The 24227-nt window shown below is 43.0% G+C and overlaps 1 protein-coding gene across 2 annotated transcripts in view; it reads left to right on the top strand.

The window, feature by feature from the left end:
* LOC147692434 (protein FAM98A-like) overlaps positions 1–23278 on the top strand; it is a 116903-nt gene extending 93625 nt beyond the window's left edge. For both annotated transcript variants that reach the window (XM_086938639.1, XM_086938640.1), the window contains 3 exons: positions 17363–17479; positions 19271–19441; positions 19659–23278. In XM_086938639.1, coding sequence (XP_086794765.1) covers positions 17363–17479; positions 19271–19441; positions 19659–19808 — 438 coding nt within the window. In that variant the 3' untranslated portion in view covers positions 19809–23278. The remainder of the gene's footprint in view (positions 1–17362; positions 17480–19270; positions 19442–19658) is intronic.
* Positions 23279–24227: the final 949 nt, after the last annotated feature.

The following is a 24227-nucleotide window of genomic DNA, read 5'->3' as shown; positions in this document are numbered from 1 at the left end:
GAGCATCACTAAACGGCACAAAACATGTTGGGGTCTCCGTTTCCGTTGCGGCAATCCCAGTCCTCACCCAAGAATCTGCTGGCAAAGGGATCGGGACTTTCTTGGTGTGGGTGGCGTGCACCCAATTCTTTCTGCCTTCCAAACGAACTGCAGTCCTTGTAGCCAGCAGGACTTGGAAGGGACCCACAAATCGCGGCTCCAGGTTACGCTTTCTCCCAAAGTTGCGGGTGACCACCCAGTCACCCGGTTGGAGCCGATGTCCAGGACCCTCTGTCTGTGCCGGTAGAGCTTCAAAGACCTGTTGATGAATTAACCTCAGTTTAGCAGTCAGATCATGAAGATAATCAATCAACATTGGGTATTCAAGACTATCAAATGCCTTAGGCCTCGGGACTCCCCAAATGTTCGCAGGACGGCCGAACACAATCTCATATGGACTAAGCCCTACTCGAGAGTGCACAGTCGCCCTGGTCGACAAGAGAGCTAGAGGCAAGGCATCAGGCCATGACAAACCAGTCGTAGCTTGAATCTTAGCAAGTTTCAGTTTCAGAGTACCATTGTACCCTTCAACTAAACCCTCTGACTGGGGATGATTGGCGCTATGGAATTTTTGTCAAATTCCAAGGCCCTTACACACACTCTTCATCACACTCCCCACAAACTCACTTCCGTTATCTGACCATACAACCCGTGGCATTCCATACCGAGGAAAGTATTCCTTCAGTAGGACTTTCGCTGTGGACAGGGCAGTATTATCTTTAGAAGGATAGGCCTCAATCCATCTGGAGAACGCGCAAACCACAACTAAAACAAACTTCAGGTTATTGCATCTCTCCATATGGATGAAGTCCAATTGGATGACTTCAAAGGGACATGTAGGAGGAGCAAAATGGCCAGGTGGAGTGGGGGTGCCCTTGCCAGGATTATACATCATACATACCATATAATTCTTAACCACTCTCTCAGCACACTTAGCGCTACCATCATTCTTCCATACAGGGGACAACAACTTACATATACCTTTCGCGCTAATATGTGACAAGCTGTGAGCCATAGTCACAACGGCTAGCACATATGCATCCGGTAACATCCACCTCTGACATTCCGACAAATCAACCCAACATCCATGCGCATCTAACTTTCCCGTACTTTCTTTCCACTTAGTCTTTTCAGTCTCAGTGGCCTCATTCTGAATCGCTTTCACGCTCTCAACAGTGTCCTCACACATGCCAGTCTCAGCCGGCCACCTTACTGAACTCGTAACGTACATTCGGGTTGCAAGATTCTTAGCTGTTTCCTTTGCAATCTCGTCCGCAAAAGCGTTACCACGACCAACATCATCCGTAACCTTTCGGTGTGCGCTGCATTTAATGATTGCCACCTGCTTAGGCAATGTAAGTGCGTCCAAAAGATCGTTCACGAGCTGTCCGTGTTGGATCTTCGTGCCATGCGATGTCATAAATCCTCTTTCTCTCCACAATCGACCAAAGCTATGTGCAACGCCAAACGCGTATTGACTATCTGTAAACACATTCACTCGCTTTCCCTTAGACAAAACACACGCTCTTGTCAACGCAATCAACTCTGCCGCTTGCGCTGAGTTCTGGCTCAATCTCGCAGTTTCCACAACCGTACTCAATGTCACTACAGCATACGCAGTCGTCACATCACCATTCGGCAACTTAAAACATGAACCATCAACATACAAAGTACCATCGGGATCTGTCAATGGAGTGTTTTTTAGGTCAACACGACCCTTCGTTTCTTCTTCAGTTCTTAAATAACAATCATGTGGGGGTACATCATCTGATTCCATATTAGTCGGCAACAATGTCGCCGGATTCAGCACATTACAACGCTTTATTTGTATATGACTTGCCAAAAGCGTCAACTCATAACCAGACAACCTTGCGCTCGTCAAGTGTTGAGTTTTTGTGCGATTCAAGAGAGTGTCAACTGCATGCGGAACCATCACCGTAAGCATATTATCCATGACCAGTCCTGCAGATTGCCGGATGGACACCGCAGCTGCCGCTGTCGCTCTTAGACAACTCAGCAATGCTCTAGCTACTGGGTCCAAGGTCGAGGAAAAATATGCACATGGACGCTGCTTACCGCCAAATTGTTGCGTCAAGACACTCAACGCACAACCCTCTCTCTCGTGAACGTATAGTGTAAACGGCTTACTGTAGTGAGGAAATATAAATTTTATGGTCAAGTTGTGTTCCCTAGCGAGTACCCCACCGTCTCCATGTACCAGCTTAAAGTGCATGTAACTTCCCTCCTGAGCCAGCTATGAAGACGCAAATACATTTGCGTCCAACGTTAACATGTCCTCTTTCAGACCCACCCTGAATGGGTTGAATAGTCGGTTCCTAAGTATGCCATGCCACCGTCTTTTTGTAGTGTACTTTACACGTTTTTCTGCTCTGGCAAAGTAGGCCCTGAATTTCTGCCATCGAGCCTTTTTCTGGCTTCTGACTCTGAAAGCCTCAGCCCAGGCTGTCTCTGTACCCGTGAACTCTGACTTACTCTCTGCGCGGCTCCCGGCGCTTAGCTCAGCCTGCTGCCTGCCAAGACTGACTTCAACCTTCGAATTATCTGTTCCGCTCCTCGAAAATACATTCCTGCCTACTAGTTTCAGTAAACATCCCCCCAGCTGCAGAGCAAAGGGCCGGACTGTCTCCGTGCAAGTAATTCATAGCCTCTGTTACCATGCTCCCATGGAAGGCCCATGCCCCCACGTTTCTCATGCAGACACGTAGGCGCTTATACACGCATTCACAGTCAGTATAGAATAGCTTCTGCCCCAGAGACCTTTCCCGTTCAGATAATATGGTTCCCAAACATCAGATATCAGATATGATAGAGGTACGAGTTGATCTGACACGCCAGACTTCTGTCTCTTTCCGTCAGTGAAAATGTCAAGTCCCCTGCACCCTCCAGTTTCCACGTCAATCACACGTCATGCAGCTGCGCGCGCATTCAAGCCTCCGATTTCTGCTGACATTGCAACATTCTGTTTGGTGCCACCCACTTATGACACCTTATGACACCTACCTGTGACGTTTCTAGCACACACCTCTAGTTCACGCCTAGTCCACGCCTTCTGATTACGTACTAGTAACACGTGGATGCTGTTATCTTGTCTTCTCTCAGCTGTTACGCCTACTACATTGCTTTCTATGATGTAAATTAAGTATATAAGCTATGTATTGTCAATAAAATAGTGCTCTATCCCTTCCTGAACCCCTGAGGTTGCAGGAACATGATATCCAGGTCATGACCATTCCTTTTTAAGGAATAAAACCCCTAAGAACTCTAACACCACGGACTCTGTTTCTTTCTTTCCGATTGAGTTATTATTGATTAAGTACTTACCTGCATAGAAATTAAGATGGTAAATTAAATATTTACGACAGTAGTCAGGAGTACCTAACACAGGGGCCGAACACAACGCATCACGCAATTCAGAAAAACTTTTCTGACACTCTTCAGTCCTTGGCAAAGGAGTCGGAACATCCTTGCACGTGAGGGCTAACAATGGCTTCGCTAGCAATGAAAATTTTGGAATCCATTGCCTGCAGTATGACGTGATACCTAGAAAGGCACGCACATCTCTCTGAGTTGTTGGCACAGTCATTCGAGCGATCGTTGCAATTCTTTCTGGGGTCAACCTTCTTCCCTCCTTTGACAATAAGTGACCTAGATAGGTTACTTCTTGACAACAATATTGCAGCTTAGAAGGTGACACCTTGTGATGTAAGTCACAGAGATGCTGTAACAGCGATACTGTCGCAGTTTTGCAAATCTCTTTAGTGTCAGCAGCCACCAACAGATCATCAACGTACTGAATCAAGGCCGCGCCAGCCGGTAACACAAACACATCAAGTTGACTCTTGAGGGCTTGACTGTAGATCGATGGACTCTCACAGTAGCCCTGAGGAGCGCGTTTAAACCTGAAGCTGCGACCACCTAATGAAAAGCCGAATAGATCTCTGCTTTCCTCAGCAATCGGAATGCTAAAAAAAGCATTCTTCAAATCGATTACCGAGAACCAAGAGGCAGAGGCTGGAATCAGAGTCAGTAAAGCCGTAATGTCAGGCACCACAGGAAATTGTGGAATCACAATTTTATTTACCTCTCGTAAATCAATGACAAAAAGGTACACAGGAGGCTTAGATGGATCAGTTCTTTTCAAGATAGGTAACACAGGACTATTACATACATTTCCCCGGGTTTCCTCAATAACATCCTTCTTGATCAAGTCATATATGATCGCTAATAGCGCTCGTTCACCATCAAGAGAGATACGATACTGGGGAATACGTGGTAAACGCACATTCGATTTCAATTGGACAACATAGGGTGATATGTCAGCAGGCCCACGTCATTGGGACCTGTTGCCCACAAAGACTCAGGAAGAGAACTCAATTCCGGTGGGAGCTTATCAAATGACAAGTACATAGGAGAGATCACTCTCTGACCCAATGTAAGCTCTACTCACGCAGGAGAACAGTACAGAGTCGCATATAACCGTTTCAACAAATCCAGGCCCAAAAGATTCTCACCACAACCAGTAGTCAAAATCAAAGGAGCTTCTAGCTCACGCGGTCCAATTGTAAGGGGCAAAGGGCTAGAAACTGGATTGCTAACGGGGGCGCCAGAGAATCCAACGGAAACATTCGTTAAGCCAGACAAAGGTGCGCCTGGGAGTTTCGAATGCATGATGGAACTTTTCGCTGCACCAGTGTCCAACAGAAAAGGCTCAACTACGCCCCATGTGGCAACTGCGACGTAAGGCCCTCTCTGATCAACCGGAACTGATACTACTCCCTCTCTTTGTCTGTGGCTGTCCTAGTAATTACCGTCAGCATCAATGTCATGCTCGATGTAATAGTCGTCCACATGATACTGTGCAGATCTACCAGACGATGAACCACGCTGATCAAAGCAATTGTTCGAGTCTGATGAAATGGTAGAACGCTCATTCTGATTCTGAGTAACACCGCGTCCTCTACCACGTGATGCCTGTTGAGGACCACTACGACCTCCTCGAACCGGAACACCATTATATCGGTCACGTAAAACCGGACAATTAAACTTCAAATGGCCCTCACCCCTACAATATGCGCATTGATTATATCCAAGCATAGATCTCGGTGTAGAGGAGTCAGTACGCGACTGCGTCCTAGAAAACTGTGATTGCGATCGATTTTGCTGCTGTGAGTCATTTTGAGTCGAGCGCGGAGGATACGCTTGCTGCAACAGAACTTTAGTTTTAAGATCCTTCGTTTTTTTATCCGCACAATCAGTTTCTTCCTTCTCTCTATTTTCGTAATATTGAGCCATGGCTAATATTTGAGCAGAGGTAGAAACAGCCCATGAACTTTCAGAATTCTTCAATTTGTTGCTGAGTTCAGGCAACAAATTCGACACAAATTTATCTACAAACAATCGCTGACCTACCTCAGTGCTCATATCCTGACCACTGTGATCGATGAATGCCTCCTCAAATCTGGTAAAGAAATCGGAGACACTCTCCTCCTTCTTTTGCTTGCACGCAGACAATTTATCCCAGTTAACTCTCATTGCTGGCATAAGTGTCTTCATAAGGGTAATTATTCTCTGGGGCAGATCCGTAATGATCTGTTCAGGCTTAGCCCCACCAACTTGTCGTCCGTCAGCCGCCGCAAGAGCAGCCCAATCACCGCCTAACTCAGCTACGTGATTCTCTTGACGGATTTTTGCCCAAATTGGTTGAGGTACTACGTTACCAAACAACATATCAATGTCGGCAAGGTTCATAATAGTAGCATCCACTAGCTGAGATAATTCCTTGTAATAACCTGCCGGATTTTTCCGGGGGTCAGGCAAAGATTGCTTCACCTGCAAAACTTCCGATCGCTTCCATGGGAGGTGTATCCAAACTCTCTGGAAGTGTGGCAAAATTACAGGTTTAGCAGCGGGATTACCTGGCATCCACACTGGAGGAACTTCTCGCATGGGATACAGACCAGGTTGTGCCATCCACTCCTCAGTTTCGTCATTAAACAATGCTCGAGGTTGTACTGAAGATCGAAACGATAAGAGACGCTCTAAAGCACGTGGAACATTACCACCCACAATCATACCGTTCGAAAACTGATTCTGGAGTTCAGTCATTTCGGGCAGTACATTGTCTACCTCATCATTATCCCACTCCTCTCGTAAGGATTTACACATTTCCTCAAACACGGATCTTTGTGTGGGCTCATTAAATTGAGAGAACGTCTCAAAAACTATGCGCGGGGTGTATTTAGCAGGATGCCTAATCCATTTACGTGTCATTTTCACCAACGTCTCACTCTCCCTACCACCAGGAATTTGGCTTCGTCTCTGAGAGACATCAGAAACATCGGACCCAAGGATCGGTCCAAATGGAGAGTAAAGATTAGCAACAGCATTAGGTATGCGACTACGGACAGATGGAGAAGAGGAGAGAAGTACAGGGGCAACAACATGAGGGCTGAACATAGGAGCAGTAGGAGTAGCCAAGATTTCAGAAGTGGTAGGAACAATAGATTGAGAAGGTACAGGCAAAGGAGCAGTAGGAATAAGAGCAGGTAAAGGAGCAGGTAGAGGAGCAGGTAAAGGAACAGGGCCTACTTGAGGAACAAGAGGATTCAGAGGAACAGGACCAACGGCAGGCTGACCAGCAGCTGCCGGAACAACAGGTTGAAGGACAGGAGGAACCACAGGAGCCGTAGTATCCTGCGCGTATGAAGGTGGTGATTTCAGTAGATAGGACAGCAAAGGGTCCTCTACCGCTTCTTTTCCCTTCTTATCAGAACTCGACGGTAAAACAGGATAACACTTATCCACCGCCATATGTTGCAGTCTAGCAAAAACTTCCTTTTCCTTCTCTTCTTTGTCTCGCTGAAACTGCTCTGAATTTCGCATCACCGTAATGATACCTTCTCTCTTATTTTTCTTAATCTGTTTGATTTCTTTCTGCTTGGCCTCCTTGCGCCATAACCGAAAGTAATCAAACATGGCCGGCCTAGATTTCTTTTTAAACAATATTGCTTCGAGATTGTCCAAAATTGCAGTTTCGAAACTACCATGGGGTGGCCAACTAAGGACACCATCATTTTTAGTATAGCGTATCCAATAATCATTATATACGATAGGACCTACTCCGTGGCGACTATAGAGCTCATAAATTGGAGTTCCAACTGGAGGTATCGGACATGAGTCCTCCAATCGGGAATCCGCACCGCAACATTTAAAGAAACCAAACAAAGTACTACGGCCAGGCATCGTGCACACTAACCGAGTTTACAAACTTCAAGGGTTATCGAATTACGATGTCCTCGCAAAAATGCAAGACCCTCGGTTTTGGCAATTGCAATCGTCAAATAGAACCCAACAACTAAGAACCAACAACTAAGAACCACAAATGCAATGGAACCATGCAAACAACCAAGTTACAACAACAACCAAGGATTCTGGGAGCGACCCACAAATACTTAACTGAAAGAACAATGGCGTCACCAGGAAGGCCCGTCTATCGTCTCGCCGTACAAAGGACTGCGCCAAAACAGGTCGACAGTCGGGGCATCAGTCCGTCGCAGCCGTCAGGAGGCGGGAATCTTCGCGGGAAAAATCTTCGGACCACTTATTTCAACAACAGGATCGATGAAGCGGGGTGCACCTTCCCTCAGAGATTTCACACGAAGTTCCTCACGATCGTCGGGCTTTGGACCGTTACCGCTGATGTCGCCCTACGTTGGGCGCCAACTGAAGGACTGGGCTATTCTAAGGCCCAGCGGTGCCAGGGAACAACACCTGAAACCTTCGTGGGTTACCTGTTCCGGCGTACAAATTACAGATACACAGGACACTTCCTTCGGCGTCAAAGATCAACGTTTATTTATTGCAGGGATACAGAAATCGCAAGAAGTACACTACGTGTAGGTTCTGAGAGACTGCTTTGAATTGCAACAGTGGATCGCTCCTTTTATACATATTTTCGTCATAGCACAACATGGCGAACAAAAGGTTACAACTCAGTTCCCACAGTAAACTTCAAAAGGGTCGCTTTCATGTATTCAGAAGCCCGGAACATAATTACAGTAGCATTGCCGGTTCCCAACTGTAAAAGTACGTTATCCCACCATTAAGTACATTCCATTCTGGCTGTAAACGAGTTAAGAAAAGAGACAGAAACAGGTGCAAGGAAGGCAAAGATAGACAACAGATTGGAAAAGAGTGTAGGGGGGGCAATATCGGAAGCACAATTGCAGGATCAAAGGATTCGTGCCTAATGCATGCACGACTGAAACAATGGACCGGCATGGCAAGATGAGCCTCGAGCGGAGCCATCTGCCTTTGCAGTGTCATCCCCCTCGTCATAAAGACTTCCTCAAAGGAACAGATGTCTTCCGCAAGAGCTTGGGAATCCCAGTGTCACGAAGCGGACAGTGTCCGTTCGCTGGCTACTTGAGGGCAAGAGACAAAATGGATGCCGTATCTAAAATGGAACCCGTGGGTTCAAATGGAGAAACCCACGAATAAGACGAACGGTTCAGGGCAGCGTAGCGAAATCGCGTACACCCACTAAACTCGTCATTTGCGGTTCATAGATATCAAACTCGTCCATATTCGAACAAGTCAAAAAACGCCATTACGATTCTCACGGAACCTCAATGTTAATGTCCCTAAATTATCCTTTAAGGCTGAGATTCGCCGGTTAGCTTCATTCATACGTAATTTAAGAGCAAGTCATCTCCCTACTGCTTCCCTGTACTCATGACATTGCTTTCTGTATGTCAAAAATTTCCTTGCATTCTCCTTATCCCAGACACCTCTTATTTTAGCCCGTTTCCTGACTACATTGTCCTCTAAATCTTGTATATTACCCTGTTGTGCTATACCATGTGTCAATTGCTCCTCTGTCCGTTGCAGATCCACATATAAACCCTGTACCTGAATTTTAAGTTTTTTTTTATGGGACAATCCAAAACTCAATACTTTGCCCCTAAAACAGGCCTTGAATGTATCCCACACAATGTCAATTCTGGCCGAATTCCTATTATTGTTAAAAAAAACTCAGTCAACCACCTGGTAATATGTTCTCTGAAGTGGTCATTAACACATAATTTCCGATCAAAAGAAAACTTTTTGGGTCTCAAAACCTCTCGCCAGCCTGACATCTCTAATAAGATAGGAACATGGTCTGACGAAATTCTAGGATATATCTGCATTCCCGCTCCCACCAAGAAAGCAGAAGATAAAAAAAATAATCTATTCTCACCATTTGGGGAAAAGAATAAAATATGTATCCTGGATCTGTTGGGGATAGCTTACTTTAAGCATCTACCAGGCCGTGGTCCTTTAACAGATTATACAAACCCTTAAAACTCGAGGCTTCCGACCTTTATAGCCCTGAGGACCCACCATAAGATCCTGGTTAGTTAAGTTGATTTTTATATCTCCACAAATGATCAACGGGGCTGGCCAAGTCGCTAGCTCTTAGTTCAACTCTTCCAAAATTATAGCCTCATCTAAGTTGGACCCATAGATAGTGCATAGAGTATAATTACAATTTCTTCATCTACATTCAGTTTTGGCCCAACGACCAAATATGTCAGCTAAGCTGCGATTAAGCATATATGTACTGGACTTGACTAAAATCGCCACCTCCCGAACCATTACTGATTGCTGAGAAGCAACAACTATTGAATATTCTAAATCATATAATAAATGGTGCTTACCCCAGGGTAAGTGCGTCTCCTGCACACATACAAGATCCGGCTGAATGTTGCGAAGCTCTGCAGCTATACTCCTCCTTTTATTGATGTTATTAAGGCCGGAAACGTTTAGAGAGCAAATTGTAATCCCTCTGGAAGCCATCAACAAACCAAACTACAATCAATAACAGATGGGCAGATACCTTTTTACATAGAGAACTAATAAAAAAAATTAATACATTATCTTTTTTTTTTGCCATTCTCACTCACTGAAACTGTGAAATTTTTCCCCATTTCACCCCACCACAAAAACACAACCATTCTCCCTAAAGCCCGAGACCCCCACAACCCCCTTACCCTCCCCCCGCCCCCCACCTTTAACAAGGCTTTAGGACTTATGGTCCTGCAGATGTCAGCTGCCGTTAGCCCCTGCCCTTGCCTGCAAATTGTCTACATACTCCTCTAACCAAGACAGAGAGATACACCTTTCCCTCTTCCCCCCCAAGTAAATAGCCATTCCCTGAGTAATACATTTCAAGAGGAGAAAAATTAGAAAATAATGGAGAGAAAGAGAAAGAAGAGCTAGAACTAGTACTGGAAAGTAAATAGTGAATAGTTAGGACAGATAAGGCTCCTGACCTACATGAGCACGTTATATCATCATTTAACACTATTCACTCAACATGCTATTCAAATACTCTTTGGCAGAACGCTCAGAAGTAAAGAAGCGAGTATGCTCATGAAAAATAATCTTCAACTTTGCGGGGTTCATTAAGTATGCCTGTGCTCCTTTAGCCTGAAATTGAGTGATTAACTGTTGAAGCTGCCAGCGAGTTTCCATGGTGTATTTACTAAAATCAGGTCGAACAACAAACTCAAAATCAGGCTCTGCTTTCTTCTTATCCGGGTGAGCCAACTTAAACACCTCCTCTCTAGCCAAAAAGTTATTAAATGAAATTATAAAGGTGCTTGGTCCATCTTGAGATTGTCCCGCGCAATAAATCCACAATGAATTTACGAGGGTCCTGCCCTTCCTTTCCTTCCGGTATTTGTAAAACCCGCAAGTTATTCCTACGTGCTCTATTTTCAAAATCAGCCATTTTCCATTTGGTGTCCTCTTTTATAGTACAAAGTGACTCAGTCATACGCTTTTGTTGCACAAATTCGTTCTCTAAATGTGATATCCGAGTCTCTGCCTCGTTAAACCTTGTAGTAAAATCAGATTGTGATTTAGCCAACCTGCGAACAGAGTTCTGAAGTTTTCGACACAGATTCTGAACCCTTTGGCTCTCCTCCCTTGTTTCCTCCCTTAGGGACATAATAGACTGATATATCAGGCGCAGGGATACTTCATCTTCACTGTGTAACGCAGTCTCCTCCATGCTCATATGGTGTTCTCCTCCATTGACAGTTATCAGTTCAGCCTTTTTGTGCACAGTGTGAGAGCCACCCTCACCAAAGTCAACTGAGTCATCCAGACAAATACTACTGTGAGCGCTCCCACCTGTCATATTCATTTGCTTGGCGTACTGCAAAACTAAGTCCTCACAGGATGAGGATGATGGTTCTAATACCGAATGAAAATCCCCTGATTCCTCATCTTGTGTCTGACCTTGAGCTCCTACTGTGAGTATGCCAGGGTGATAGTTATTGCCATCATTGCTGTCTTGCTCTGGGCCATCAATATCAGTCTCAATAGACGCAGCGGGCGGTGGGATAAAAATTCGAGTTGACCAACTCATCTATATCCCCCATAACGCCAAGTTGAGCCGTTGCTTCTCCTGCAGCCACTACTGCTGCTGGTACTTGTAGTCCATAATCCACGAGGCCGACCCCTTTTTCCCCTTGAGCTTATCCTTTATTGTAGAGAAAATCACCGGAATAATCTTCTTATCTATGCTACCCAGCTTGCTTTTAGTAGTTTCAACGTTCACTTTGGCTGGTTGAGGAGTCTTAGGGGAGATAGCAGCAGTACTATCGCTCACAACAATATCGCACCTTAAATCTTGCTCCTCCATTACTCGCGGATTATTCTTTTTAACTGTTCCTCCCGCCTTGTATTTAGTGTTTTCGACATCCGCTTTAGCAGATTTAACAGTATTGGGGGAGCGGTACTTTCGCTCACCTCGATTCTGCTGCTTGAGCCTTGTTCTTCTACAGCTCGCGGTCTTCCACGCACCCCTTTTGGAGGCATCTGTCCTGTGCGCTCACGACCAGCAGCGCGCCTCAAGCTGCTCCCACCGGTGTGTGCAGTCCAGGCTCTGACGAAGGAGAGCGCCCAGCTTCCACGCCGCTGCATGTACAGACCTGGCTGAAGACGGCTGATAGCCAGAAACCGGTCCTAGGATGCTTGATTCCAGTTCAGGGAATACATGGCTTGGCAGTTCGGGCTGGACTGTTCCCATGAGGCACAGGGTCAAGAATGATTTGTGACTGGGGGTGAATGTTTTGCCTTTGTGCAACATTCCGTCCATCATCTTGTTTGGTTTGGGTTTGTAATTTGGACTGATTATATCAGGGAGGGAGGGTGGGCATCATGGTGGGGCCCGACCAGCAAGAAACCTCTTCAAATTCAAGGTAAGCATATTAGTGTTAGTGTGTGTCTTATCTCCCTGCCTGCTCCAGCTCCTTGGCTTCTTAGCCTCCCTGCCTGCTCGATCACCTCTAATCATGATTTGACTTTTAGTGTTACCAGAAGGCTCAGGTACCTACAGAACAAGAGAACATCAATAATCGGGCCTTTTATTTAATGCGATTTTATCTAGCGTGAACTTTACCCGAAGGTGTCAGAGCGCTTTACATAAGAACCAGTTTCAATACATAAGGACCAAACATGCACATTGTAGGCATCCCATCCAAGCTATGGTAGGGGTAGGCAGCGGTAATTAGTCCCACATCCTTGTGGCCGACGCCACCATGACATCCTGTCACATTTTTAGAGAGGCGGTGGTAGTTTTTTATGGGCCTCGCAACCTTCAAAACCAAGAGATTGGATTTCAAATGTTCATCTCATTAGTGGCAATTTAGTAGCCATGCCATCAATAAGCAATTGAAAGGTGATCACTCAACCTTTGTGAGGGTCTTCAAATCTGTAGCAACAGGTCTTGCTGTATTTTCAATACTTTTTGATCCGTCTGAGCTAGAAACACATTTTTCTGTTAAAATCTGCAGATGATGGATAACGTGTCAGATATGACAAAATCCATAATTTTTATTTTATTTAAAAAAAAATTGTATTGTGACAGCAACAGTGATTACAAACGAAAGTGTATCTCGTCTAACACCGCAATGTAGAGAGGCACACAGTTCAAGAAACCTCACACGGCCTTTCTGCCCACATCCCGAAGGCCGGGCGGCGTGAATGTACGCTCACCTTTAGTTTTCACAGTGTAAGACTCATTTCTGCTATAATCAATTATTTCAATCACATTTTTCTCATTTATAAACAACAGCGGCCGCGGCATCGCATAATTTCAGTAGTTCTGGTCATTATTTGTCAGACATATATTGCATATAGAAATCGATCTTTTTCTTCCTCGCAGCACCTATGGTAAGATGTTTTTGTCGGACTCAAGTGTGAGCCGAACCTTAATATGGGCGCCTAATTCCATTCTGTCTTTGCACATTGAGATGCCTGACCCCAAGATATGCGGCCCAGAAGTCTTGTGATTCGCAAGGCTTCATTTTGCAATGTGGGTGTAAAGAATCCTGATTGGCCAACACTGCTGCCTTCTCTTTGTCACACTCTTTCCACTTTGTCACGAATTGACAAGATACTAGGGCTTGTCGCACATTCACTTGCACCAAGAAAAGTAAGGGCATGGGGTATATCCACAATGAAAAGACACCCAACGAGTATTTATTGAGAAGGAATTGCAATGATTTTAATCAATCACGCAATAAAAATGTATTCATTCACTAAACAATCACCCTGAGGAAGACAGGTAATTGGGCGATACATACACACAGACATGGAAACTATGGAAGAGCAAAGTATGAAGGCCTTTTATCCTGGGCTGGGTAATCTTAGTACTTTCAATTGATAGGAGCTGGATGCACAAGAACTACTACACTTACAGGGCAGAAGACGATCCATCAATTAAAAGATAGTATTTGACATTTGGTAGCAATGATTGTTGGGCTTGGTTAAGCGTCACTCAGGTGAAGTTCAGTTTAGCGCCCCTGCGCTGCGCTTTTGTTTTTTCCGCTTCCTTGGTCCCAGGGGGAGGGGGGTGGTGCTTTGCAGGAGGGCCCCCTCAAGTTTCGTTACGCCACTGGTCCATGTCCTAGTACTGGGTGTGCAACAGGTTGACACGTTCTGTGCATTTCCAAAGGTACTCACTGAGCAACTAAAATTAATAGTATGTATACACTCTCGCTCTTGTATAACTTCAACAATGTTGCTAAAACTTCCCCTCATGAGATTAGCCCACCGGAGAGAAAACATAATCTACCATGGTGTAATTTACATTTACATATCCATCCTTCCATGTGACCAAGTACAATAACAATTGTACTTAATAGTGTGCAAAGTAAAACGTTGGTAACCGAAAAAATGTAGATGTGATATACTAATTGACCAAGCATCTGAACCAATCTACAAACTGGCAGTTACACATGCGCTTCGCCCCTTCAAAGGCAAGCTTCGTACATCATAAATCAATTAACACAACACTGGATTTTATAATTTGTGATTTACAAATAAAAATTATTTTTAGGGGTTGAAAGAAACATTAATTTAGTTAAATGCTTTGCTGGTCAGAAAAGCATTCTGGTTGGCTTTCAAAAACGGTCTTTTTTGTAAATCTTCCAAAAACCCTTGAGCATCATTGCGATTGTTTTGCCAAACAGGGTTGATTAGGTTTGTTTCAGAGTTCAGGTAAAGATTTGGTTGACTATTTTTGCTCTGTGGTACAAAATAAATATGTATCTATTTATTTAAGTTATTAGCATTTTTATATAGCATGGACTACACCCTTAGGGTGACGGAACACTTTATACATGGGCAGTTGACCATTTGATTTTCAGGATGAAAATCCAATAAATAATAGTGAAGAAATAATATGTTCACAGGAGCTTGCAGGATTCCTCTTTTCTCTTACATTAAGCTGCAAAGTTGCAGAGTTAGCATTGAGACAAAAAGCGTGTGGCATGAATTTTGGAATTTAACAAAACACTTATTCTTAATTGAATTTATAATAGGATTAATAACTATATGAAAAACAATATAGGTTGTTTTGATGGGCAACTCGTAGAAGAAAGTCTTAATGCAATAAGAGGCCAATGGAACAAAATACTCAAAAGAATGTAAGCAGAACAGAAGCAACACTGTCTTGTAAGTTTTATGTCTTTTGTTTTTGTAAAATATTAATTAGTTTATATATTGTACCCAATACCACAGTTTTAGCTCTTTCTAAGTGCTTCATGTAGCAGGTGTTACTTTAAATTAATGTAATGGTGCATAGTTTCTCAACTCCGGAAGCATGAATGAAGGCTTTGGACTTGCAGTGATCCAAACTCACGAATATCAGGTCACAACAGATGTTAGCACAGAATGCCTAATTCGGTAAGCCCCACTTTAGGACGACCTAGAACGGGTTGCAAAAGTGATCACTCGTCCATTTAAAACATTTCTTTCTCTCCTACTCTGAGGATGAGTTTGTGGCTCTTTTGTCTGGTTCTATTAAGGGGCCAACTACTCTGAAACTCAGAATTGCCTTTGGGTTTAGAACTGAACATCTGTGTTTTGCCTGCTGCTGTTGCTAGCCCTCTGGCAGTTTCCACCTTCAGACTGGAATATTTGAAAATAGGCAAATGTGCAAAGAGGGATCTGGTGGTTTTTGCTCTATAGCTATTTGAGAGCGAAGGAGATCAACTAGTATGTCAGTGTTGGGATGATTTTGTGTGAAGTTACAGCTCTTTTCACAACATGGCCTTGCCGAACGAAGCAGTGTCGCATGATCCTGAAGATTTGCTAGAACTAATCGGAGACATGAAGAGGCATTTGGCCAAATAAAATGCCTTGAGACTCTCACGGGCGAGTAGTGCGCTCTACAAACCCTTGATTGATTGATTGATTGATTGAAAGGATGATAAACACACTATGAGTAAACAAACATTGCAAAATTACGCAGTTAGAGTAATTAGGTAGACAGACATTTTCTGTCCAGAAAGCTACATAAGATGAGAAAAGAGTCTTATGTGAGGGCAACATAATGCATTACCAGTGAAGGAAATTAAGGAGTTACTCAGAGAGTTAAAAGATGATTCTTGCGAACATGGCATCTACTTGGACAAAACTCTTCTTTGTGTATTCTTAATAAGGCACTAATAGATGAATGTCAAATGTATTACGTGGGGCAAATAACAGAAGAAATGTAATCAGGAATGTAAAGGAAACAGTGATGTGACAACCAGAAGTATCAGCGAAGTCCATAGTATTCCGGAGTGAAGTATGGAAATTAAGACAAAGAATAATCCTTGCTGCCCTTTTGATTCTACCACTTACAAATCACTACTGGGTTACCAACTTCTTCCAAAGGCTTGGAAAGGATAGTAGGTTCTTGGTGGCAGAGATGTGTGGCCCATGAATTGTAGAACCTTTTCCAGTTTCTTTTCAAAAAAATGACTTGGTACAGAACGTACTTTTCTGTCATTTGTGATGACATACTAGGGAATTCCGGCAAAGGGGCGATACCCGTGTTGCTTGTTGCTGTGGTTTAACCTTAGTAAAGTGTTGAAATATGTGGCCTTCCTGACTTTCACAATGCCAGTGGAATTATGATCTGGTCTGCATGATTACCAGTCTTTCATAACTAATTACTGAAAGACAGTTCAGCTAGGGGCACTTAGTTAATATCATCCAAAGTCAACTGTGTGGTACCTCCAAGATCTCAACTTTTCTCAATACTGTTTAATGCTTACGTAATACTCCATTCATGCACTAAACATAAGATTCGAATTAAACGTCAATGTGTTAATAAGTGAAATACTTTATTTAGATAAAAAAATATCTGTATGCAGTACATTTGTTTATACATTTAATCACTTAGTAGGTTATAATAGTATTACTAAAAAACCTAAATTGTGGTATGGGATTCTGGCTTTTTAATCAAAACTAAAATGTAATTCATCACAATACAGTTTGTTCTTAAAAGCATCCCATCGAATTGGTTTATAAAATGGTTTAGTTGAATTTACAGAAAATGTTCTATTTGTTTCATGAAATTGACCAGATAGGCGATATGCCAAATAGCCATTCTGACTAGATGTTCATGCTCCATCAAACTGTAGCAATAAGGAGTACGACATTTTGAATCCTAGGAAGTCATGAGTCTGAAAAGTATTTCCGACTCACAAAATGGGTTTAACAACTCATTCCGAAACACAGTTACGAAGGGGCATGAAAGGATCATTCCCTCCTAATTGCATTTGGAATGGTATGTTTCAATGGTTTGCAACTGCACTTTCAGTCGCAAACCATGCAAATGTTACTGATTCCTCGAAGGCGGTGGTAAAAAGTCTCAAGCAGGAAACTCTCCAATGTAGCACCATCTGTTATGGTTCTTGTGCCTTTCGTGGCTTTATTGTCCTTTTTTAGCTTGTTTTCTTTCCTCTGTCATGTGCAGGAGGAGCTCGCACGGATCAGTTGGACCCTGCTAAATGAATATGAATGCCGAATGCGGATGTTGGTCACTCGCATAGATGTCACTGTGACCTCCTTCCATTGGTCAGACAGGGCTAAGGTAAGTGGTCTTCAAAGAGACGCAGTTTGTGTTTGGGCCGGAGTGTGACAGTAATTGGCATTGTTGTGATGGCAAATCTAGTAAGAAGCACCACCTCGTTTCTTATTCAGAAAGTGTGTTGATATGTCTTTTTTCAACAAAAAGTAGAATCTTACTTTTTTCACTGGGCAGTAGTATGAGTGTATTGTCCCATATCTCCTATCATCCAGCCGATTCATCTCGTACTGTGCAAATGCCCATAATGTGATTACATCTAGGAGGGTTTTAGTTGTCCTTGTATATTCCATCTTGAATGTTGCAAGTCCCTCAGTCTTTCTATTGCATAATGTTTAGCAATTGTTATTGGTTATTATTTGTATGAATAATGTGCAATTTTGGGGATGCCCTTCTTTTTTCACTGTTAATTTTGTAACTGCAAGTGTTCCACTGGTCATTAGTTATGGGCTCTGTAGCTCTGAGAACTAAGGGCCATATGTATGTAGCACTGGTCACAATTTGCGACTGGTAGCCTGAAAACTCCAGTTTAGGATGGGAGCTTGTGGGGCAGGCGGAAAAGGCCTGCATCACAAGCTGCCATTGTAAAATGGATGTTTGTGAACATTCCTGCACCATGTGGCAGGCAGCACGGATACATGCCACACGGTGCAGGGATGTTTAGGGAAGACCCATAGGTGCCCTGCAGGGCCCTTAGTGGAGGGCCGCGTGTAAGGGGATCCTACTAGGGGCCTCCAAAGTCATTTTCCGACAGTTTAACAAAAGAGGACGTCAATTCAGACTACATTATTTTGACTTTGTGCCTAGACTTTGTTCCTATTTGACCTAAACATTGTGACATGTCGACCCTTGACCCAGATGTATGTTGCTTCAGGTGTTAGATCCATGTCATCAGTCGGACGACCTGACACGTTCAAAGTTCTTGAAAAGATTAAGGTCAGATGACATCAGCAGCAAATGGCAGACAAGGCAATGATTCTGCATGAATGGAGATAGATGGTGACCTCCATGATCTAAAATAACGGCCTCCTTAGTCTAAAATAATATTGGGGCCTATCTAGAATAAAGTCAGAGGAGTTGCAAGTGGGGCTTTATGTTATATCCATTTCCTCTTGAGTTTTGCTGCTCTGTAACTAAAAGCAATGAGATTTACTCCTGCAGTTAAAGTCTGGAATCGTGCTTGTTCGACAATGTAAATCCACCAGTTGATGTGGCTATCTCCTTTAGATAAAAAAAGTAGAATCAATCGCATCTGGGTAAATTACTTTCGTTCTTGCATCAAGCTTTAGCTTGGTTATGTCATCTGTGTGGCGTCTTGATGCAAGCTACAAAGTGAATGGCTGTGTTAAATGGCTTTACTCAGTTTCTATGCAGCCTCCTTATGTTGTGCTGTACATGCAATGTGGGTTTCTTCGTAAGGAAAATTAATGGTGGTTACTTTCTGACATGTTGCTGCTGTAGTTGTCTCATATAAATATGTAGTACTGCATAATTGCTCTGAACTGTCTGACTTCTATGCTGTCGGGCTATACCACGCTGCATCGCTCAGTGGCGACAGGACTCAAACTTGGATCGTAATTCGGTTATTACATGCACATGAAATAACTGTATTATATTTGTTGTAAAAATCAACCTCCAGGGATAGGAACCTTAATTTTGATTTCCTACACGGCCTTGCACAGTAGTCCTATCAATAGTTTGGTTTCATGATACTGGAAGCAACCTGAGTATTATAAAGCATTTCCAATGTAGCTCACTACCCACTGTGTTGGTTAATTTTCTCTCTTGGAAGCCCAGCAGGGAAAGGAAGCAACAATGGAGAAGCTGTTCAGTCCCCTTCGAGAACAGATGAACACCAAGTCACAGGTCACTCTGGCCCACCTACTAGCTGCCCGCGAGGATCTGTCACGTATTGTCAAAACCAGCAGCGGCTCATCTCGCGTTAACACCAGCAGCTCTGTCAACAAGGTGAGCATCTGGGTAAGGCTAGTCAATGCAATCACAAATTACTGCCATAGAAATGCTCTGATTTAGAGTGCTTGGAAGAAGTTACTTGCTGGTAGATGAGATGGGACTGGTAGCCTGTGAGCTCCTTGTGTAAATGGTTGCTAAACTGCATATAGCTTGACACTGTTCCACCAAGTGAATGAAAATAATATTTTGTCTATCTGCATTAACTTGGTAGGTCATTATGGGCAGTGTGCCCGACCGAGGGGGCAGGCCTGGTGAAATCGAGCCCCCGATGCCAACATGGGAGAAACGGCGAGAAGGTGGAGGCCGTGGTGGCGGTGGAGGCCGCCAGAAGTATTCAGGCAAGCACAATAAGAAGCGCTAATACCTGGTATCTGGACAGAGCTCATTTCATGGAGGGCCAACATGCCGATGACTGAAAACCTATCGTGATTGGGGTGGGTGCAGCTGGTTTCGAACTTTGTGCAGTGTGAAATTAGTTATTGGTGATGGTTGGGTCAGCACAATACCATTTTCTTAAGCTTAGCCATTGACATGGATTCGGTCACTAATAGACTCTTCTGGGCATTGTGTGGGCATCATAGAATTTATAATCCTGTACCATTTATTAAGAACTTGATATCTTTCAGTGGCACAAATCCAGCGGGATTAGGGCTCCTAAAAATGGCCATGTCTTTTTAAATGGAAGTCCGAGTGCAAATAATCATCCTCAAAGTAAAGTGGAGCTACTCTTTCCTCTTATAACCGTAACACTTATGCCCAAATATGAAATCGTAGATTTATAAGCTGCATTCAACCTTACTGTTATCTTCGACTGGTTTCTTGTTCATATCCCCCATAACTCGCATTCAAATCAAGTTTTGTTTCCGGAGTGTAATATGTTTACATATTTTTCATCCAAAAAAGTGTTGTTTACGTGATTTCCAAAGGTTAATATATTTGTTTTGTTTAGATCTCACTTTAGAATGCTGTGGTCTATAGAGCAGGACTAATCTGGAGCTTAATCAGGGTTCACTTAATCATAAGTATAAGACAAGTAACCTTATACAGCGCAATTCATAAAATCACATCACAGTGTAGACACTAGCACGCCACATCCAATATGCTGCCCGCCCATTTCAGAACATAGTTTCACGTGTCTCTTCCTTACTTGACTCGAAATTTACTCACTTTTTGTACCTTGATTTGCGAGCTGTTCCACATGGCGCATTTTTTTATTCCCCTTCATGGAAGACTAAGAAAGCTTTAGCAGGAGCAAAAACCTTAAGATATACTTCATTTGGAAAACTCTTGCAGGATTATCAGAGACCAATCACTAATCATCTCACCACCAGCAATTTATAAAAAAAAGTGTATGACTTCTGCCTGTACAAATTCATATATAGTGGTGTGGCACAACACGCGCAAGAACGTGCACGTTTTCATACATTACGCAATAATGATAACATCCATTTAAGAAAACAAATTAAAAATTAAATGTTTATTGAATAATGCACATTGGACTAAATTGCAATTCTTAAAGCATAATTTCATGTTTTCTTTCATGAAATGATTTTGAATAGTTGAATAAGTTAGTCTCGGTATTGGCAATTGTTTTGTTTTCTTACTGTATTGGCTCAGCCTTGCTGAGTGAGAGCCAGGACCCATTATTGTTTTGAGAACATCCATTTAAGGACATGAAACCTTAGTCCATGTCATATTAAATGTAGGTAGCCTCCTCATTCCAGTCAGCATTAAAAACTAAAATGGCTGTTTGAAAGTTCCTTTCCCTCATTTGACATCCTTGTATCCTTGTATGTCAGTGCAGTGTCAATCAAAAGACTAAATATTCCGCATAATATTTCGTATGCAGACTACAGTGCATCAAAGGTACTGAACTTTGATGAATACAATTCCCAACTACTAACAGGGAAAATGGTATTTGCTACTCAGTATGCCTAACAGCAGAAGAGAGCTACTCTTCACTCTTACCTGCCTGATTCAGAGTTGTCCAGATGTCAGGCAGAACCTGATTTGTGTGTACATTTAAATCTCCCCATGCCCTGTCCTGACGTTCCTTAAAGCTGGAAGTTGGCTCCAAACATGGTTTCCTGAGATGCATAAGCATGGAACTTATGAAATGGAATGGGAAAGGTCTGCAGGAAAAGGCCGGTGGGACACATTAATTTGGCCCAGGCTCCTGGCCGATCTTTTAATCACATAGCTTAAAATGTTCGCAGTTTTGGGGAGGACCTAAGAATTACAAAGTGGGACAGACTTGATTAGAAGATAATCACGGACAGCAAAAGTTTCTTCTCTGATCTTTGTGCCCAGACGTGCCCCATCGACCGGAGACTACTCACTGGTCCTCCTGTCTTATTAGCACGTTGGCTCCGGCGAGAGGCCTACTGCTCATGATGACTTATGTAAAGGTGGTTTACCAATGGTATATATTTATGGGGAGTACCTTTTTAAGGGTGCAGATCTGATCTAATTTACAGCAGCGTGGTATCAAATATTGAAGCTCTTGGAAGTGTTGAGCAATGAGGTCTCTCAGGGGGCTGCTTCATAGAGTGACATTTCGGTTTTGAACGCCAGAGGGGTACGATGGAAAAAAAACGAGGATCTCCATACACTGGTGTATTGCAAACTGATGCCCCTCCGCGAAGGTAGTGAAGGGCCCCCTCAGGGTTCCTTCCATAACTTCGAGATAAGCATAGGCCTTGGGCTGAAAAGGGGGCCCCTGAAAGGAACCTATTGCTCTGCAGGTGCTGTTGGGCATGAATTTTGTACCTACCCCTATACATTTTCCAACAACCTATTTTAGTTTCTTGCCATTGACAGGCCGCCCCGTAAATCCTTCACTTATTCATCATAAAGTATCACGCCTCCTAAGTCAATACGGTATCAAGACTGAGAAACTTGCCACCGTGTCTTTTTTCGACATTGAACCGGGCCGATACCTAGCCATTGATCATGCCTTCCATGCAACGTACCGCCTATATAATATTATTTGAGCGATAGACCCAAATGCTTGATAGAACTAGCAGCGTGTAGGTGACCTGCTCGCCACAGTGTAACTTCGCAAATAAGGTACAAATGTCTTTAAAGAATTACTTTGAAAGGACACCGTTGAGTGGTGCAGACGGACAACACTGACATCTTTTGGACAAGGATGGTACTGTGCGAAAACAAAGCGGTTTTCTTGTACTATGTCTAATAAGCTTGCTGCTTAAAAACCCTGAGTGGAGTCGATTTAAAGATTAAATGGAACAGGATTTTTTGTTATCAACGGATTGTGAGGTTCAGTGAAAAGGAAGCAATGTAAATATTCCCTTTTTCTGTCACTCCAGAACCACCCAGTGCTGTGTGACGTCTCTTTTCACAGGAGTAACTGGAGGCTTTTTTTTTTTTTAAGTACGGAAAAACGGGGTTCGTGAACCACCTCATATCCCACCCTCAGAGTTTTCACCTTATAAAATATGTCGACAGTTTACTGAATAATGCACTTACTGCCTTCGACTATGAGGTGGCGCTATTGTTTACGTTTTTTAAAAGAAAATAGATTGTGTTAATTTATTTTTCTAATTTTGGGCGACGACTATGTGTACGCACTAGTACGAGACTTAATGAGCAGCAGGGCGGGGGCAAAGTGGGGGATATTCTGTTCATTTTCGCATTTCCTTTTCTTTGACTGAAATTTAAATAAAAAAACAGTTTATAGTTTCTTTATTTGTACACTTTAATCGCAGAAATAAATGTTTTCATTATTGCCGAGAAATGCAAGACTTATTTAGTTAAGCCTCTGAGGAGGAGAAATGTTCTAAAACATAATAAAAAAATAACTTCTCTGTACAATTTGATGTCGAGTCTCCTTTTAAGTTATGTGAACGGGTGAAATGCGTTAAATGTGGGTTTCATTTGTGTGTGGGCTGACTCGAAAAGCAATCCACCTTGCAACACACAGGTTTGTATGCAGTTATTTTCCAAGTTGTTTATTTATCAAACGGTGGGGCACGATCAGCAAAAAAAAAAACCTTTGGGTCTTAGTGTCGGACGACGAACCATTGAAGGTAGCAACCATGTGAAACGTTTTTACCTTCATTTGAATGGTTGCCTGCCCATGTATAGCAAAGTAATCTTCAAAGTCAAGATTATTTTTCATACTTTTTTTTTAACCTCTCAGTATTTTTGTACATTTAAATGTAATTCTTGCTTCCCAGAACTGGCTCTATGCTCAAATCGACAGATGCTACTCCGTTTCCAAATCAAGGATAGTCCGACATGGAGGCGGAACCTTCCCCCTAGCCGCAGCCAACTACTGGACCTCTCTAGTATCCCTCCGAAATAAACCCCGTCTGCTTACTTTAAGGAATGCTCTTTAATTATCATCCCTGTTTGTTCATAGGCTACCTTTGCCATTGATCTACTTTTTATTCTCTCTCCTGTGTTCACCTTACCTTTCGTTGTAATGAAGGTGTGTATGAGTGATTGTATTCTAATTGCATTTATAAAGCGCTTACTACCCCTGATGAGGTGTCAAAGCACACTACTCCGGAACCCATAATGGATTAGTGGTGAATCAGTATAGTGAAATATGAAATCAATTTGAGCGGTGGTTTTATTAGTCTATTATTTGGATTGAGAAGGATAGAGGAGTGATAGAAGAGGGAAAAGGTTTGCATTTATTTAGTGTTTGCTACCCTTTATGAGGTGTTAAAGTGCATTTCAGCGAGTAGGACACTACTGTGGAACCAAAAAAGGATTAGTGGTATATTAGTCTATAATATATAAAATTAATTTG

Source organism: Lissotriton vulgaris, chromosome 9, assembly GCF_964263255.1.
Source record: "Lissotriton vulgaris chromosome 9, aLisVul1.2, whole genome shotgun sequence".
NCBI lineage: Eukaryota > Metazoa > Chordata > Amphibia > Caudata > Salamandridae > Lissotriton > Lissotriton vulgaris.
Note: the sequence above shows the minus strand (reverse complement) of the source record. Positions and strands in the feature narration are given on the sequence as shown.